The sequence below is a fragment of the Miniopterus schreibersii genome, assembly GCF_964146895.1.
Source record: "Miniopterus schreibersii genome assembly, chromosome: 4".
NCBI lineage: Eukaryota > Metazoa > Chordata > Mammalia > Chiroptera > Miniopteridae > Miniopterus > Miniopterus schreibersii.
Window position 1 is genome coordinate 74630955 of NC_138105.1, and position 18450 is coordinate 74649404.

The 18450-nt window shown below is 49.4% G+C and overlaps 1 protein-coding gene across 5 annotated transcripts in view; it reads left to right on the forward strand.

Annotated features, from left to right (window-relative positions):
• Positions 1-32: 32 nt before the first annotated feature.
• The window catches only part of MAU2 (MAU2 sister chromatid cohesion factor), a 28855-nt gene continuing 10437 nt past the window's right edge, over positions 33-18450 (forward strand). For 2 of the 5 annotated variants that reach the window (XM_081135898.1, XM_081135901.1), the window contains exons 1-10: positions 45-338; positions 8652-8669; positions 9058-9123; positions 10776-10871; positions 12325-12419; positions 15271-15298; positions 15628-15783; positions 16912-17058; positions 17141-17231; positions 18268-18371. In XM_081135898.1, coding sequence (XP_080992024.1) covers positions 63-338; positions 8652-8669; positions 9058-9123; positions 10776-10871; positions 12325-12419; positions 15271-15298; positions 15628-15783; positions 16912-17058; positions 17141-17231; positions 18268-18371 — 1077 coding nt within the window. In that variant the 5' untranslated portion in view covers positions 45-62. Of the gene's footprint in view, positions 339-8651; positions 8670-9047; positions 9124-10775; positions 10872-12324; positions 12420-15270; positions 15299-15627; positions 15784-16911; positions 17059-17140; positions 17232-18267; positions 18372-18450 lie in introns of all 5 variants that reach the window. The other 3 variants (XM_081135897.1, XM_081135899.1, XM_081135900.1) reach the window with 3 other exon arrangements.

Here is an 18450-nt window from a genome sequence, read left to right on the forward strand (position 1 = left end):
CCCCGCCCCGTGTGCCTGCTTCCGCCTCCCTGTGGTGACGGCTTGTTGTTGTAGAGGCCAAAATGGCGGCTCAGGCGGCGGCAGCGGCCCAGGCGGCCGCGGCCCAGGCGGCGCAGGCCGAGGCGGCCGAGTCATGGTACCTGGCGCTTCTGGGCTTCGCCGAGCACTTCCGTACGTCCAGCCCGCCCAAGATCCGTCTATGTGTGCACTGCCTGCAGGCTGTGTTCCCCTTCAAGCCGCCGCAGCGCATCGAGGCCCGCACGCACCTGCAACTCGGCTCCGTGCTCTATCACCACACGAAGAACAGCGAGCAGGCGCGCAGCCACCTGGAGAAAGCGGTGAGCGCGGGCCGGACCGCGAGGGAGGAGCGCGGGCTCCTTGCGGGGCTTGAGCTGACGAGCCGCGACCACGGCGGGTGAGGGCCACCCGGGCCGCTCCTCTGGGAGCTGGGGTGCGACTTCCGCATAAGCTGCAGGACCCCGACGCAGCCAGCTTCTCGGGGAACCCGAGGGCCTCGCCCCGTACGTTATTTAACGTCTCTGGTGACAGGCAGAGTTGAGGGCTCCGCTCTTCTGAGGAGCAAAAGGGTCCCCAAATTTTTCAGGTTTTCAGGAGTAGACTACATGTTGGCGCCTATTGAGACGTCCCCAGATTGCCAGTGGACCCTGCAGCTTCCAGCTTCTTAGGGCTCAGCCCCGGAAGCATCAGCCTGAACGTTCCCTTCTGAAGTGACTCAGGATAGTGGGGCCGAGGTGACAGTCCAGGCATCCCTTGGGAATCTGAAGTTCGGTCTCTCGGAAAACATTATATCCCTGGACCTGGACGTCTGATAAGTGTCTGAAGGGTATTATGCCCCCACCAGTGATACGGGGAATCATCGGTGGGAGGCAGAGGCCCAGAGCCTAGAATTAGTCATTTTAAGTCCTATAAGGAAGTGGAACAGTGTGGGTGTGTAAGGGGGGAAGGGGTCTGGATTCCAGGACCAGATAGTTGCTTAGTGGTGGGGATTGGGGGAAGGGGATCTCCCAGCCCTTCTTTTCTCTGTATTTACCTGGTAACTTCTCTTCCTCCCACCATCCACTAGTCCATCCCCTTCAAAGGGCAGGCCTCATACCCACCCCGCCCCCCATATTTTGTTGTTGTTAATCCTTGCCTGAGGATTTTTTTCCCATTGATTTTTAGAGAGTGAAAGGGAGGGAAGAAGGGAGGGGGAGAGAGAAGCATGGATGCGATGCACTCGACCGGGAATCGAATGGAGCCCCTTCCGTGAGCGGGCTGGCGCTCTAACCACTGAGCACACCAGCCAAGGCTATACCCCCCCATCTTGACTTGTGAGAGATCTTGGTGCTTCAGAGAATCTGGCTGTGGAGTTTTTCTTCTCACAGCAATACTGAACTGTCAGAGCGTGCCTTCATATGCCGTTTAGTCTTTTATTCAGATTAAAGAAGAGACTTTGTGCATAGAATCAACTTAGATTTTTTAAAGGTATTGATCTGAGGTAAATCAACCCACCTGTGGCTAGTAACAAGTTGCCTTTGGGAGGATACCAGATCTTTGTTATATACTGTAAAGAGTTGGAAGGGGGCCCTGGCAGGTGTGGCTCAGTTAGTTGAGCATCACCCCATGCACCAAAAGGTGGCTGGTTCAATTCCCAGTCAGGGCACATGCCCAGGTTGAGGGTTTGATCCCCAGTAGGGGGCAAGCAGGAGGCAGCCGATCGATGCTTCTCTCTCCCCCCCTTCCTCTCTCTCTAAAATTAATAAAAACACGGAAGAAAATAAGAGTTGGAAGGGGACTTTAGTCCTTGTTTGATCAACCTTGTTTCACGAGTGAGGTGGTAAGGGCCCAGAGAGGTAAAGTGATTTGTTCAAATCCACACACAGCAAGTTATTAACAAAATTGGGTTCAAACCTAGGCTCAAGATCACCAGGTTCCATGCCAAGACAATAAGTGTTATTGTTTTTGTGAAGTTCTATTATTTCAGTCATTTATCACTTACTTGTTCAGCTCACACCAGGTGCCAATCCCTCTTCTGGGTGCTAGGGATCAGCCATAATTAAAACAGTCCCTGCCCACATAAGCTTATGTTTTAGTGAGGGAGACAAATAATGAATGTGTAGTAAGAGGTTAGGCAGTGATAGAAGAACTATGAAAAATACGGAGTTGGCAAGGAGCTCTTTTTGGCAGATGTAGCAAGGGAGTCTCTATTTGATAAAGCCTTAAATGGGGTGGAGGAAATGAGCCTGTAGAACTGCTTAGGGTACCAGGTGATTCCCAAGGAGTGCCTGAGCTGTCTGTGGTTGGTGACTAGTTTGTGTCAGGGTCTTTCTTGGGCGGTGATGAGGCTGAGATCAAATGAAGCACCAGGCTTCTTTGGGTACAGGGTGGCTGAAGGCTGTGACTCCTAGGGCCTGGGCCCAGTGCCTTCAGTGGATGCCCCTGTTCTGAAGTTCTCCCTTCTCTTGATAAAAAGCAAATCCTGCCATCTCCCTTCCCTGGTCTAGGAAGCCATTTTTCTAGCAGTGGTTCATAGACACTGTATGTTGTTGCATTTTGGTCATTCAGAGCTGTTGAGGGGAAAGAGCCATGCCTCAGATTGCTTCCTTGTAGCCACTTGATTTGGGGGCCCATAATTTTAAACCCTTATCCTTTTTTTAATTGATTTGAGAGAGAGAGAGAGAAAGAAAGATCAATGTGTTGTTCCACTGATTTATGCATTCATTGGTTGATTCTTGTATGTGCCTTGACTCTTATATGTGCCCTGACTGGGGATCGAACCTGCAACCTTGATGTTATTGGGATGACGCTCTAACCAACTGAGCTACCCTGCCAGGGCTAAACCCTTATCCTTGTGAAGTGGCCTCCCTCGATTTTACAGAACCCTGAATCTTGTGGGGTCTTCCCCAGAGCCGCAAGTTCCCCTCCATAGCTCACACTGACATTCCCGAAATCCCTTTCTGTCAGTTGCATCCTCAGCTGGGAATTTGTTCAGATTTCAGTTAAAGTGCAGTTCTCCATGCTGTTTTTCTTCTGAAACTGTGATCTCTTTTAGTGTCGCATGCTTTCTTTAATCCTTATTCTTTACCAACTGTGCATTTTTCCCAAGTCAGGCTGCTATCAACTTTTACTCTTCCCTTTCCCAGACTAACTTGATAAAGAGTCATAATATGTTTGTTTGTTTGTTTATAGCTTTTATTTATTGATTTTTAGAGAGCGAGAGGAAGGAAGAGAGAGAAGCATTGATTTGTTCCACTTCTTTTCATGTTTTTATTGGTTGATTCTTGTATCCACAACCTTAGTGTATTGCAGTGACACTCTAACCAACTGACCTACCCAGCCAGACCCAATATGTTCTCCTTTTAGAAGTGGTTTGTTAGTTTCTAGCCCTGAAGAGCAAATGGTCAAAAAGATTCCAATTTCTTTTCAGGGAGTCAACCCAGAATAACAAAAAAAAATTTTTTAAGGTAAATGACAAGCATTTTGTTACAATTTTGTCCTTTATTATTTCCCTTGCTATTCTTTCCTAATCTAATTCCTCTAATTTATAAGTTCTATAGGTAAAACTTTTAATTGGCCTCTAAACTTAGTACTACACTCAGCTTCCCTGTTATTTACATCATCTTTTGCTTTCTCTCTCAGAGACCCTAACTTCCTTGGTAATCACATTTTTAAAATATAAGGTTAGATTATTTATTCTTCTATCTGCTTAATGTCAATTTCTAACTGCTTCCTTAACTACGTTTGTAAGCTTTATAGAAGGAATATATAATATACTTATCCACCTGCTTCATTAATTCTGCCAACTTCGAAAAATCGTCTATTAAGTATTCATGTTGAATGCATGGAAGGTGTTTCTCCCTTTCCTCAGAGGCTTTATTGAGGTTGAAGCCATTGGTCTCAATGGTACCTGCCTCTGCAGACTCTCGGAGCCTCTGCTGGCTACCTCATTTGCTAGGTCTGCTCAGCAGATCCTGTAGCTATTACAGTGTATGACAGGACCCTTTACCTCAGAACCTTCCTTCTTTGACTGTGGTTTTGGCAGCAATGTGGATGTGTTGTCAGAATTCTTGGCTGCTCTGAGATTCCTTCAGTAAATAGTTCGTGACTATAAAGGATGCCCCTTTACTCAGAAATCTCTCTCTTTTTGTTAAAAATAGTTTGTTGAGCCCAGTCGGCATGGCTCAGTGGTTGAGCATCGACCTAGGATCCAGGAGATCGGAGTTTGATTCCTGGTCAGGGCACATGCCTGGGTTGTGGGTTAGATCCCCAGTAAGGGTGTGTAGGAGACAGCTGATCAATGACTCTGTCATCATCGATGTTTCTATCTCTCTCTCTCAGTCTCCCTTTCTCTCTCTGAAATAAATAAAGACTTTTTTTTTTTAATTGTTTTGTTGATTTTTAGAGGAAGAGAGAAAGAGAGGTAGAAACATCAACTTGAGAGCACAACATCAATCGGCCGCCTCCTGCAGGCCCCCACCGGGGACCAAGCCCAAAACCCAGGCATGTGCCCTTGACCAAGAATCAGACCAGCAACCTCCTGGTAGAAGGGACATCACCCACCCAACTGAGCCACACAGTCTAGGGCAGAAATCTCTTGGCTAGAGAATTTGCAAGGCTGTTTCTACAATTTCTGTCAGATTGTGTTCTTTTACATTCCATTTTCACCTTATTATCTTTCCTCTTGTTACACATCTATTCCTGTGTGAATTTTCAGTCTTCCTTATTTTCACACTAGCAGACAATTCCATTTCAGCAATTTGCACATTCCTCCTTAACTTTCTTACTTTTTCTGACATTTCACTTTATCCCTTCACCTGGAAAGTACATCATCATCTTAGACTTTCCTGATTTAAGAGCCACAGAGAAATAAATGCTCCTCCTCTGAAATAATTGTTTGTCACTTGCTGTAATCTAGACAGTCATTCTATGTACAGTGGTCTCTCTGACTTCAGTATCCATGTCAAGGCTGTGTTTACTTTCTCTCTGCTTTTGAAACAGAACTGGTTTTTAGTGGTGGTTTTGCTCATATGACTTAGACAGCAGCTTCAAACTCTGCTGTCCAAACACTTGTTAAGTCTGCTTACAGGTTTAGCCTGACAGTCTCTGGTTTACCTTCCCAGCAAGTAATTAAATGCTTCCCTTTCTCTTTTTAAGGCCTGAAAGGGCTCGGTGGTAAGCCTTTCATCATCAGGCTCAGCTAGAGCAGATCTGTCATCCTTCAGGATCATGAGTGTGTCCTGCTAAGTTTCATGCCCCATTGACCAGGAGCAGAAACCTTGTGCAGAAGCTGTATTTACCGAGCCTAGTGTTAAGCCCTTTTCGTGAAAGAGTTATCTGTTTTCATTTTCTTCACTCTTAGTCTCTCAGTCTCCTGTGAATTCAAGATTTGAAATCTGTTTAGGAACCGTCACTTCACAGTTCCACTAACTTGACCCTTGACTTCCTTCCAACCCCCGAGTCTTCTGGTTCCTGCCTGGGAATTACCATAGTATTGTTGGTGCCTTCTACATGCCAAACCATGCATTCATGCTTCTTTGGACACTCTTATTGGATCCTCAGCAAACCTACAAAGTGGAGACCACTTCTGACTTGCTGCTGACAGGAGAATGCTCATAAACATAGTCACACAGCAGAAAGAGGCACCGCTGGCTCCTGAGTGCTGTGTTTCCATCCCAAAAGAGTTGCAGTTAATAACTATTTCTACACATTTTGGTTATTTAAAAGCTGATCTTTAAAAAAAAAAAAGTTACCTTGATTTCGAGTTAAAAAGAAGCCTTGAAATGCTGTAGGCCCTGGATTGAATCCTCCAAGGACAAGAAATGTGCTGATCTGAGCCCTTCCACTTCTCAGGATGCATGCTGGCCCTGCGGTGACCCTTGCTTTCCTTGAGAACCCCAAGGTGACCCCAAGGACTTCTGGTAGGGTTGTTCACATCCTGCCCTATGCCTACAGGCCTCCCCACAGCTCAGGGTCTCTCACGTTGGCTGCTTTCCCATCACAGGGAAGGAAACATAAAACCTATTTTTTTAATGGTACAAAATAAAACATCCAGATGAGGGTACTTTGGGTAAGGCAACCTTGGTATATTATTTATGAGATGCATATATTTCTGATGTCTGTATATTTATGATTTGTGATTTTAGGTTGCAAGTGTTAAAAAGAAATGAAAGGGAAATCATTTGATTGGTGTCTGGCAGCGAATCTGAGGAAATGACTGGCTTGCCATGACACTGAGCCAGTTCTTTAGCTTCTAGCTTTGGAACTGGGTCATCATGGGGTGTAGCTCAAGGTGTCACTGATGCTAATACCTGGACATAAAGCAGTGATGTTTGAAGGGAGCTGTCTGATACTATTTAGGAGTTAGGCCTTTGTGTTTGAAAGTCATAAGCCTCAGTTCTGTGGCCATTTGCTCATAAGGACACTCTCATTTCCTGGTGATGTTAGATGAAATCATTCATGTGACAAATATTTCCAAGGCACCTCCTGTGTGTTGGCCTGTTGCAGGAACTGGGGACACAACACTATGAGGAGGCACATCATAAGGCTTTATCTAACCTCCCCCATTTGTGTGTGTTTAAAGTGGAGGCCATAGCACATGCATGAGAGAATGGAAGCAGGTTGTAGCCCTAAGAACAGATGCTAAGGGCGACTAGGATCCAGCTCCTCCATGTAGGTCCACACCTTTAATTCCGTCCTCTTGTGTATGTACACGTTCTCTTTATCCACTCTGTACTCTTGCTAGAGGGCTCCCCTTCAGCACAGAGGCTTTGCCTGAGGTAGGTCTTGCACATGGAGATTGAGTTGCGGGACCACAGAATCTCAGGGTTGGACCAGATCTCAGCATGTCCCTAATCAAGCTCTTCAGTCACACAGTCTCCTACACAGCATCCATTCCTCCTCCCAGTTGGTGGCCTACAGGAGCTTCTGTTGCTGGACTGCCCTTCCCCGTGGGGAGGAGTGGCTTCTGTAGAAAGCAAGCCCTGACTTCTGTGTTTACCACCTTTGTGCCACTTGTGGCTGGAGCTGGGCCCATTCCCACTGTTTCTGTATACAGACTCCAGCTGACGAACCTTACCTCTGGGGCTGCAATCCTGACAGCAGGCACTGGCCCTGCCTTCTGGGGACCCTGAGCCCTTGCTTACCCTGCTGCAGTAGGGTGTTGGGAAGGGATACTTGGGCTGGCTGCAGAGTGCCTTTTGCTTCGGCTCTGCAAGCACACGTGTGTACATGTATGCGCTTGTGTGTGTACACCTGCACATGTGCTTGTGTGCATGTGCATGAAAGAGTCTGGAGCCCAGTGGCACTGAGTGCTCTCTCTGTTCCTCTCCCAGAGCTCCCCCTCCTGGCCCACCTGTGTCTTTCAGTCAGCTGTCTGGGATGCAGTTCCAGGTCTTTCTCAGCCTCTTTTGTGACTTCCTCCTCCATCACTCACTCTTGCCCTAAAGGCATCTCCAACCCCAAGGCTGTCCCCCAGGTTTCACTAGCCCCTCCCTTTGCTCATGTTCCCAGCCAGCAAGCCCCTTGGGCCTTTAGTCTCTGGCTCCTCTTCCTCTTCCCTCTGCATTCTCTTTGCTGCATCTAGGATACTCTTAAAACTCAGATCTCATTGGGTGCTTTTTTTTATGCTTCTGATTGGGTCAGGTTCCATGGGTGACATCAGGGCATTCGGACCCACAGTCACTGCTGAGTGGCACACCTTCCAGCCTTATCTTCCTGACCTTCTGCCTTTTTACAGGCTCTTCTCTCCCAAGAGCACCTCCTACTCCCCCTTTGCCTGGGAACACACATACACACACACCCAGCCCCAGATGTGCCCCCCCCCACTCCCACCCCATGCTGTTCTCCCATAGAGCATGGCAAGTCAGGGTCTTCTGTTCAGCCCTAGATCTGCCTTCTAGAACCCACCACTACTCTGAGAACATTTATGGGACAAGTGTCAGGTGAATGCTTGAGTATTGGATGGTCTGACAGAATGTGGTCAGTGTGGTGGACTGTCCTGGCACCTTACTGCCTCCTGTAGGAATGTGGAACTCCAGGGCACAGCAATCTCCAAGTGGGAATGTGTCATTGGCTGAACCATGTCCTGCATGTGTGCCAGCAAAGGGACTGCAAGCTCAGGTCTCAGAATCATCTCTTCTGCCCCTTGCCAGGCACTGCCCACACAAGTCCTTCCTGGACCTCTTCTCCCTCCCCTCTGAGTCTGTCTGCTCATTTCCAAGAATCTTTTAAATGCCGCTTCTCCAGGAAGGACTGAAACCCCCGAGACCCACTCTCCAGTTGTAATTGATTCCTCATGTTATGATTTGCTATGGGAATACTGCAATGAATGGCATATGGGAACCCCTCTGCACTCCTTCCCCTTCTGAAGCATTGTCGCCCTAGTGGGAGTGGCTCTGAGTTAGAGTCAGGTGCCTGTGCATGGTGTGACAGGAAGCACCCTGTCAGTAAGGGAGCAAATGCTTGTTCCCTCTCCCCCAGGCACACTCTGGTTGCTGGATTAGAGGGAAAATGAGCCCATAAGCTACCTTCCCACTTATCTGAACACCTGCAGTCTTTGTGACAAGACAACCTGTGTAAACCCCAAAGCAGAGCTAGTGAGCAATGTGCCATGCATTTGGCTGAGAATTAATACTTTTTTATTTCTCTTTCAGTGGTTGATATCACAGCAAGTATCCTTTTCTTGGTATTGTTTCCTTTAAGAAATGTGTTATAAACTTAAATAAGAAGAATGTGTTATAAACTTAAATCCCCGATATCCTGCACCCCATGGGTTTAGGACTTGCCTCACAGACCACTTGGAGAATCCCTGCTCAACTGTAGCTGTCCCTTTAGACCAGTGGCCTCACCATGGGTGCCATGTTTAAGCCTCGGCATTCAGTTCCACACCTGGCCAGCAGCAAGCTCAGGGATCACTGGGGGAATACGTGAACTTGTGGTTTCAGAGCAGGTGGGTACACACCTGACTGGCGAACCTCTACAGTATAAGAACCCCACACATTATTTCTTTTAAACTGACCTTTTTGCAGCATCTGTACTTCCTTAACCAGGTGTCACTAGATCCCACAGTTTGAAGATGTTAAATTTGAAGCAGCAAGTCTTTTGTCTGAATTATACTGTCAAGAGGTAAGAGCCTATGAAGGTTTCTGAAAGCAGTACCTCTCTCTGTAGTGAAAGTGCAGTGGCAAATTGGTACTCTCAGGAGTAGACTGACTTCCTCTTGGCTGTCCTATTTTTTATTTATTTTAATCCTCACCTGAAGATATATTCTTACTGATTTGAGAGAGAGAGAAACATCAATCGGTTGCCTCCTGTATGTGCCTCGACTGGGGATCGAACCTGCAACCTGGGTACGTGCCCTGGCTGGGAATCAAACCCGCAACCTTTTGATATATGGACGATACTCCAGCCAACTGAGCCACCTGGCCAGAGCTTTTTGGGGTTTTTTTCTTCTGACTTCCTCCTGGATTTTAATGCTTCCTGTTACTTTGCTACCACCCGCACCCTGGCATGAGGTGGCTGTGGGTGATCACTTGCTCCAAGGACCAACAGAGTATTTTTCTAAGACTTTCCAGAGACTTGGAAAACAGCCTTGTTCCTACGCTAAAGATGATTAGTTCTTGTACAAGTGCATACAGTTTATCATCTTAATCTGGTTCCTAATCTCAGGTGTAGCTGAAAATTGCCTTCCCCCCAACACCTTTGAGCAATTGCCTTTGAGGCTCCCTGGGCAACAGGGAGTGAGGGAGTGTGTGCTTCACACCCCTGGCTCATCTCTCTTATAGTACAAGAAAGATGGCAGTTGTCATCCAATTTGTTCAGGAGTTTGAACTAAAGCTCCTTTCAATTTAGTTGATTTTAAGAGCAATGCAAAAAAAACGTCTTGGCCAGTAAAAAATAAAAAATATTTTTTCTTCTACTTTTTTATTGATTTCAGTGAGAGGAAGGAAGAGGAAGAGAGAGAGAGAAACATTGATCGGCTGCCTCTTGCACCCCCCCACCACCCCCCCCCCGTAGATTGAGCTGGCAACTTGGACATGTACCATGACCAGGAATCCAACCAGCAACCTCCTGGTGCATGGGACAATGCTCAACAAACTGAGCCACAGGGGCTGGACCTTTTTTTTTTTTTAATTGATTTTTTTAGAGAGAGAGGAAAGGAGAGGGGGAGAGAGAGAGAAACATGCATATGAGAGCACAACATCGATTCGCTGCCTCCTGCGTACCCCCTTCCGGGAATTGAGCCCACAACCCAGGCATGTGCCCTGGAGTGGGAATCCTGCAACCTCCTGGTGCATGGAACAATTCTCAACCAGCCAACTGAGCCACACCAGCCAGGGCTGTTTTCTTCCTTTTTTTTTTTTAAATATACCTTTATTGATTTCAGAGAGGAAGGGGGAGGGAGGGAGGGAGGGAGGGAGGGAGGGAGGGAGGGAGGGAGGGAGGGAGGGAGGGAGGGAGGGAGGGGGAGGATGATGAGAGAGTCATTGATGGGCTGCCTCCTGCACACCCCCGACTGAAGATTGAGCCCGCAGCCTGGGCATGTTCCCTGACCAGGAATTGAACCTCAGTCTCCTGGATCCTAGGTTGATGCTCAACTGCTGAGCCATGGCTGGCCAGGCTCTTTTCTTCTTTTAGTAAAGTAAATCAGCAACCCATAAATGCTTTGGTGAGTGTGAATGGGAGTTGCCTTCTGGCAACCCAACTGCTGCATAAGAAATCCAGCTTGCCTGCCAGCTTGTTTCTTTTCCTCCCCAAATGTAACTGTTTCCTTTCAGAATTCCGTTGATGCAGCAAAGCCACTGCTGCGGAAAGCGATCCAGATATCACAGCAGACCCCATACTGGCATTGCCGCCTGCTCTTCCAGCTTGCTGTGAGTACTGTAGGGCTTCTCCAAGACACGTGGGTGCCGAATTGGGCCATTACCTTGGCGTTTGCCTAAGTACAAATAAAGGCAGACTCCAGGACACACAGGCCCTCTTCGGGCTGCTGCACCAAGAGGATGGGGACACAGGGATGATTCTTTAGTCTGCTCTCAAGTCCCTTCTAGCCTCTGACATCAGCAGTACCCCCAGCACAGGTCTTTCATTCAGCATTGGGGGTGATTGGTGGGAGTCCCTGTCTCTCCAGGGGCTGACTCAGGGGGCCTTGTCATTGTATTACCCTCCCTCCTGGTACTCCCTTTGGCCTGTGTTCATTTAAATTTTGGAAGCATTTTTTGCCAGAAGCCCACTATGTTTTTTTTAGAGCTGTGCCAAGATTCTAAGGGGCTGCCTATTGGGCAGTGAATGTCTGCCTGAGTCAAGCCTTTTCAGGGATGCTGAGGCACAGCCTCACCTGAGCTCCCCCAGCTCTCCAGACATGGTGCCCTGGTCTCAGTGCTTTGGTAGAGGGGGTTTTCTGGACTGGGTCTTCCTGGCTGTAGTGACAGGGCCTGTAGGCTCTGGGGTAGCTAGGCTCCACCATGAGGGTCACCTTTTCTGTCCTGGGCACTGCCCACATCTCCCTCTCACTGCTGGCCTCCAGCCTCTCCTATCCCCTACCCAGCAGCCTGCCCTCTACACTGCCTCTTGCCTACCTTCTGTAACACAATTCCATCACCTGCCTGTGTGTGTGGAGTGTAGGCCCTAGGCTGGAATTGCTTCTTCCTCGCTCCATGGGAGTCCCTCATCCCAGAATGATGTGGCTCAGGGTGCCTGCTGGGAAGAGCTCACCTAGCCAGCACCCCTGAGCTCTTTATCCCCTGGCCTGCTGCTGTCCCACACAGCACTGTCTCCTTTAATCCTCCCATCATGCTTTGCCCATTGATAAGAAGTGAGCCAGGCAGTGAGACACCTACCTCAGGTCACAGAGTTGGAGGGTACTTCATGCATCTGGGAGCCCAAGCTAAATTGAGGCTCCACAGGTGCCCCTTCCTTTTAGCCTAAAGCTTCTGGGTTTGAAACTCCTGCAGATAATTGCTCCTGAAGGAGTCCTTGTTTGGGGTGCCTCTGGTTCCTCCTTACTGACCGGCCCCTGAAGATGACCAAAGTGCAAAGATATACTCGTGCAGCCCTGGGGGTTTGTACCTATGAGTGTTAACTGCTGGCTCTATGCACTATTAAACTTAGATGATGTACACTGTAGGCAAAATAGAGTTCTGTACTTAAAGCCGTCAACATTGATGACATGATTTGGTTAATTTAACTCAAAACTGACACTGAGGCAATTTTCTTGACAGGTGGGGAGGTTCACTTTAACTTGCCAACAAAGCCTTAAGGTCAGGTACTGAGTATGATAAAGCAAGAGGTTTGGAAGGAAGGATTATTATTGTTTCTCTTTTTTAGCAACTGCACACTCTTGAGAAGGACCTGGTGTCGGCCTGTGACCTCCTAGGTGTAGGAGCCGAGTATGCACGGGTGGTGGGATCCGAGTACACACGGTAGGCACCCTCTCCTTACATCTCACTTGGAAAGAGCTCAGCCGTTTGATCCTGGGCAACAAGTAGAATTGGCATTTCAGCATGAAACAGCGGTCATCTGTACTCGTAGTAAGAGATGTACAAATTAAAGCACCACTAGAATGTCTTTCACTCCATCAATTCACCCTGTTAATTCATGAAGTTGAAGAGTTGACTGTGAGGGTCAGGGGCAGCTGTCATTCTCAGCACAATAGGCATTTACACATACCTAGTATCTTGAAATAAAAAGTGCTTGTGCAATTTGCTGGGCTCATCCCCTTTGTGGAGCAGGTACGAAAATGGTGCCTGCCAAGGGCATACCCAGTGTGCTTGGCAGCACCTAAGGTAACTCCAGTGTCCCTTTTGGGACACCCAAGAGCTTTTAGATACACAACAACACAGTAAGTGGAGTAAGTGGAAGTTTGTATAAAAGAAGGGACAAGCCCTGGTGGTGTGGCTCTGTTGGAGTGTTGTCCCGTGCACTGAGTTCATGCCCAGCCGGGTGTGGCTCAGTGGTTGAGCATCGACCTAGGATCCAGGCAATTGGGGTTCAATCACCAGATCAATGACTCTCTCATCATTGATGTTTCTATCTTTCTCCCTCCCTCTCCTTTCCTCTCTGAAATCAATACAGATCCATTTTAAAAAAATAAAAAGAAAAAAGAAAGATGGCGGCTTCAGTTCCCAGTTGGCACATACCCAGGTTGTGGGTTTGATCCCTGGTTGAGGTGTATGCGTGCCAGAGGCAGCTGATCGTTGTTTCTCCCTTTTTCTCTCTTTAAAATAAAAAGGGAGCCCAGCTTGTGTGGCTTAGTGGTTGAGCATTGACCCATGAACCTGGAGGTCATGGTTCAATTTCCAGCCAGGGCACATGCCCTGGTTGCGATCAATGACTCATCGATGTTTCTGTCTCTCTATCCCTCTCCCTTCCTTTCTCTCTAAAATCAATAAAAACATATTTTAAAATAAAAAGGGGGACATAGGTTAATGTTATGCTTAAAACTGCTTAGACCATCTGGAGACTTTTTTTTTAATAGAACTTATATATATATTTAAATATGTTTTTATTGATTTCAGAGAGAGGAAGGGAGAGGGAGAGAGAAATAGAAACAACAATGATGAAAGAGAGTCATTAATGGGCTGCTTCCTGCACCCCCCCCACTGAGGATCAAGCCTGCAACCCGAGCCCTGACTGGGAATTGAACCATGACCTTCTGCTTCATAGGTTGACGGTTAACCACTGAGCCACACTGGCTGAGCCATCTGGAGACTTTTGCCCCTAGGGTTGGGTGTCAGGATCAGAGGCCATAGGAGCTTCACTGCACCCTCTGTGAAGGCCTCTAATCTCTTTTTCCCTCCCAAAGAGAAGAATCTTCTGCACTAAACAGACTCCAGGTAGCAGAGCTCTTTTTCTGTTGTGTGCTTTGGAGTTCTGGAAAGTTCTGTTTTATAACAGAGCTGAGCTTACCCCATGGAGTTGTTGGGACACAACGGTCCCCAAGTCTCTTCTCTGAGCCACACAGCTTTCCATAGGCTGTCCTTATCCCTCAGCCACCCTGCCCTGAGATGGCAGCTGTTACACAATCTGGCCTCACATTCCTGGTCCTTCCTGGCCCCCTTATGTTGCAGCTTCTCACTGGGTCTATGGTGACACACTTTGGAGGGCACAGGGGCAGCCACACACTCTGCATGTTCACACATGAGTGTCCCCAGACAGGCTTCCATGCCACCTTTGGTGGGCTACTCAGGTGGGCTCCACCAGGGCACCGGGCTTGCAGGTCACCTGGCCCAGAACCCCTGACCATTGATGTAGGGCCTCTGAGCAGGTGCTTCCTATGTGACAACATGGGAACCTCAATGTGAAGTACCAAGCCTTCAATTTCAACTTCAGTGGTTAAACAGTTGGCAGGTAGACCTGGAGTATTTACACCTTGACGTAACAATAGGGAAGAATTTGGTGGCCTGGAGCACAAACATCTGGCAGGCTGTGTGACTGACTTGCCACCTTAGTCTCCTCACTTGTAAAAAGGGGGAATGGCACCCACTTGGTGGGGTATTGGCTGCAGTACACAGGGACTCTGCCAAGGCTGGTGGGATAGAGGCAGACATTGAACAAACGGGCCTGTGGGCTCTTCATGACTCCAGCTGTTCCTGAAGGCAGTGACTATCTCCCAGCTTTTCCCCCTATTGTTTTAGCTGTTCCCTAAACTTTTTAACTTGCTTATTTTATTATTTTTGTTGATGACAGCTGGCACACACATTTAGAAAGTGCCAAAAGTTTAAGAGAAACAATAGAAATTTAGCCTTGTTGACTATTGTGGGTGCAGACAGTGGGTGGTGGGACTGCTAACATGTCCAGGGCTCCCCAAGTTCACCCTCTTAACACTCAGGAGAATCTGAAGGGGCTTGGCCGGTCACAGGTGAGGAAGGGGAGGTGCGTAGGGGCCACAGTTAGGCATGGATTTGGGTTCAGACACCCAATCCTGCCCACTCTTCCCACACCCTATGCTGTTTACCAATGTTGTGTCAGCAAGAGTGAGATTGTGGCAAGTACACTGTCCTATACCCTGCCTCTCCCTGATTTCTGAGCATCTGTCTGTGTCTTCTGGACTTTTGAGCTACATGAATGTCTCAATTAGGCCAAAAACGTAAAGAAAGATCAAATAGGACAAAGTAGAACAGTCTTGTAAATAAAACTAGCCTCATTGGGGGTCACTGGCATCTGCTTAACCATTCCCCGAGGTTGCTTGTTGGTCCCTGTGAATGTTGGGGTGGCAGTCATCCCAGGAGGCACCTGGGCCTCGCAGACTGACTCCCCCTCTCTGTTTTCTAGGGCGCTGTTCCTGCTCAGCAAAGGGATGGTAAGTTGAGGCTGAGCAGAATGGTGCTGGTGTGACGGACATGAGGCAGGGCTCCTGCTCACTGTGGCACAGCCCTTTGGGCACCCTGATCCTTAAGCACTGCAGGCAGACACCAGAGTGAGGCCCCTGTGCTCCAGCTGGGTTCAGAGGTGAAACTCAGATTCCAGGTGTGCGATTTGTGCTGAGGAAGGAGCAGCCTGGATGGGGTTCCAGCCCAGCTTTTTGCCCTCCCTGCATGGTTCCATCAGTCCCCCAGTGGGTGGGCAAGCAGACCGTGGCCCTGTAAACTGGGAGGGGCTCTCAGCACCTGTGCCTCTCTCCCTCCCCAGCTGCTGCTGATGGAGCGCAAGTTGCAGGAAGTCCACCCACTGCTGACCCTCTGTGGACAGATTGTCGAGAACTGGCAGGGAAATCCCATTCAGAAGGAGTCTTTACGGGTCTTCTTCCTGGTCCTCCAGGTGACACACTACCTGGATGCAGGGCAGGTGCGTAGTGCCTCCACAATAGGGCAAGCTCCTGAGGAGCAGGCAGGTGATGGGGAGGAACCTCAGGCTGAGCTACCCACTCTGTTGTTGCCTCCTGTCCTTCTCAACAAAGTGCATCTCATTCAGGGCTTAGCTCCCCCACATACCCTGTTGTGCTCTGGCATGAGTGCTATGTCCCTGAGGGCATAGGGTACTCTTGAGAATGGCCTGTCCTCATGGCAGGAGTAGTCATGGCCTCACACATTTCCGTGATAATAAACTGAGGATTCTTGCAAGGTGCCTGACACACAGAATATACTAAAGCAGTGTCTGTCCATCCATCGTCCCCCGCCCCTCCCAACTGATGAGAACTTTGTGAGGTTCGAGTAGGGACTGATGGAATCAGCTGTGCCCGAAACTTGACTTTATAATCCCCATGTAGTTGAGGAGATGCTATACTCCCTATGGGTGATTGTCTCAGCCTTTGAGGGTGTTGTCCCATCTACCTCACCCCACCCTATCCCAGTGACTGATCACAGGCCTGGCCTTGGGCCCTAGGAAGCCGCAGATGGTGCCCCAGAAAGTGTTGGGCAGGCCTTTCGTTGGTAAGGGACTGCCTCAGTTCCCCCACCTATGCCTACATTTACCTGTTGGGCCAAGTGCCACGCTCAATACATAGGAACACAGAGCAGACTCATGGGGTGCTCTGGACATATCCTATGGGGCCTTGGGACAGGGCTTCCCAGTGCCCAGAGGTCAATTTGTACAAGGCATGGCACCTGTAGGACTCCTGGGCCCAGGAAGCTACTTCCTGCCCCTGAGGATGACTGCTAGCTGCCCCAGCCCTATCCTTCCCTCAGGGTCACTGCAGGAAGGAGGAAACATAGCTCATGCAGGGTCTTTGGGCAGGCCTCTCCTCATTCTTGGTGTTAGACCCAGCACTGGGTGGTGGCTGAGCCTCAGTCCCACATATGACCTCCCTGACCCTGACCCTGACCCCTACCCTGAGAGCTTGCTGACCCATTTGGGGGGCAGGCTTCCTGTAGGTGATCGGTGTGGCAGGAGCTCCTGGGAAGAAGGGAATGGTGAGCTGGCACCTGTTGGGAGTGGACAGGTACTCAGGTGTTCAGTGCTGCCCACCCACTGCAGGTGAAGAGCGTGAAGCCATGCCTGAAGCAGCTGCAACAGTGCATTCAGACTATCTCCACACTGCATGATGATGAGATCTTGCCCAGCAACCCTGCCGACCTCTTCCACTGGCTGCCCAAGGAGCACATGTGTGTGCTTGTCTACCTGGTGAGTCCCCAGGGCTGAGTCCAGGGGCCAGGTAGGTGAGGAGAGGGCCATAGTGACCACCCCCATCTGGTCTTGTCGCCAGGTGACCGTGATGCACTCAATGCAGGCTGGCTACCTGGAGAAGGCTCAGAAGTACACAGATAAGGCACTCATGCAGCTGGAGAAGCTGAAGAGTAAGTTGGGCTGGGTGGGTCACATGGCCACTGTGCCCCTTGGTATGTGGCCTGCCTGCAATGTCGTGCTGGGCCTGAAGAACCACAGTGCTAAGCTGTCCCCATGAGTCCCCGCCCCATGGGTCTTATTACCCTAGTTGCAAATGGGGGCAACCGGGGGTCAGGACAAAGCAGGCTAGGCCTCGGCTTGACCTTTGATCCCTGGCTAGGGGTCTTGTGCCATCTCCGTCCTGTCCACCCCGTGACACAAGACAAGTGTGATAGTCAATTCTACATGGGCCTGCTGAGATAACAGTGCTCAATTGAAATGGGGTGGCTGCTATTATCAGTGTTGTGACATGGATTGTGCTCAGTGTGAGGCCGAGATCTGAATTAGGCTCTTGCTGACAGCAGATGGCCTGAAAGTTGTGGGTTCTTCCTGGATGCTTGACTACCCTATCTATCCTTTGGGACCAGGGACCTTTGACTAGCAGGAACCCAGAGCACTGATTCAGTGTCCCCATTAACCTGCTCACCCAGGAGCCATTAGCCAGAAAACCAAATCCCTTGGGGATCACAGTTCATTCCCTCTGGCCAAGTTGGGAAAGGTCTGCACTGTCTAGTTCCAACATGAGGACAGCCACTTGGGGAAGCTAGGAATCGGGTCTCCCCACTGCTTCCTGAGGCTGTCACACGGCGTCACTCCTGGGCAATGTCAACATTTCTACAACCTACTGTGTCTGGAGTGTTCTTGAGCACGTGTCTGGGTTGTGGTGCGTCAGGGTGGAAAACAAGTCCCTCAGGGATTTCTTACTCTTGGAACACTCTGGTCACCAGAACCTGCTATGAGCCTGTCTCCCTCCCCCCCTGGACAGGGAGATGAACCGTCACTCGAGGGTGCAATGGGCACGGGCGAAGTGACAGGCTGAGAGCTGGCGTGGTGCCCAGCAGAGCAAGTAGGCTCAGACCTGGTAGCCAGTGGGTCCATGTGGTGGGGTTGGCGTCTCCTCAGCTTCCCCAGCTGCACCCTGAGTGCTCATCCTCCTTTTGCCTCCAGTGCTCGACTGCAGCCCCATCCTATCCTCCTTCCAAGTGATCCTGCTTGAGCACATCATCATGTGCAGGCTCGTCACAGGACACAAGGCCACCGCACTACAGGAGGTGAGGCTGCTAAGGGCTGCGCACACACAGGATGGGAGGGTCCAGGAGCAGGTGGTTGGAGTTTGCCAAGTCTCAGAAG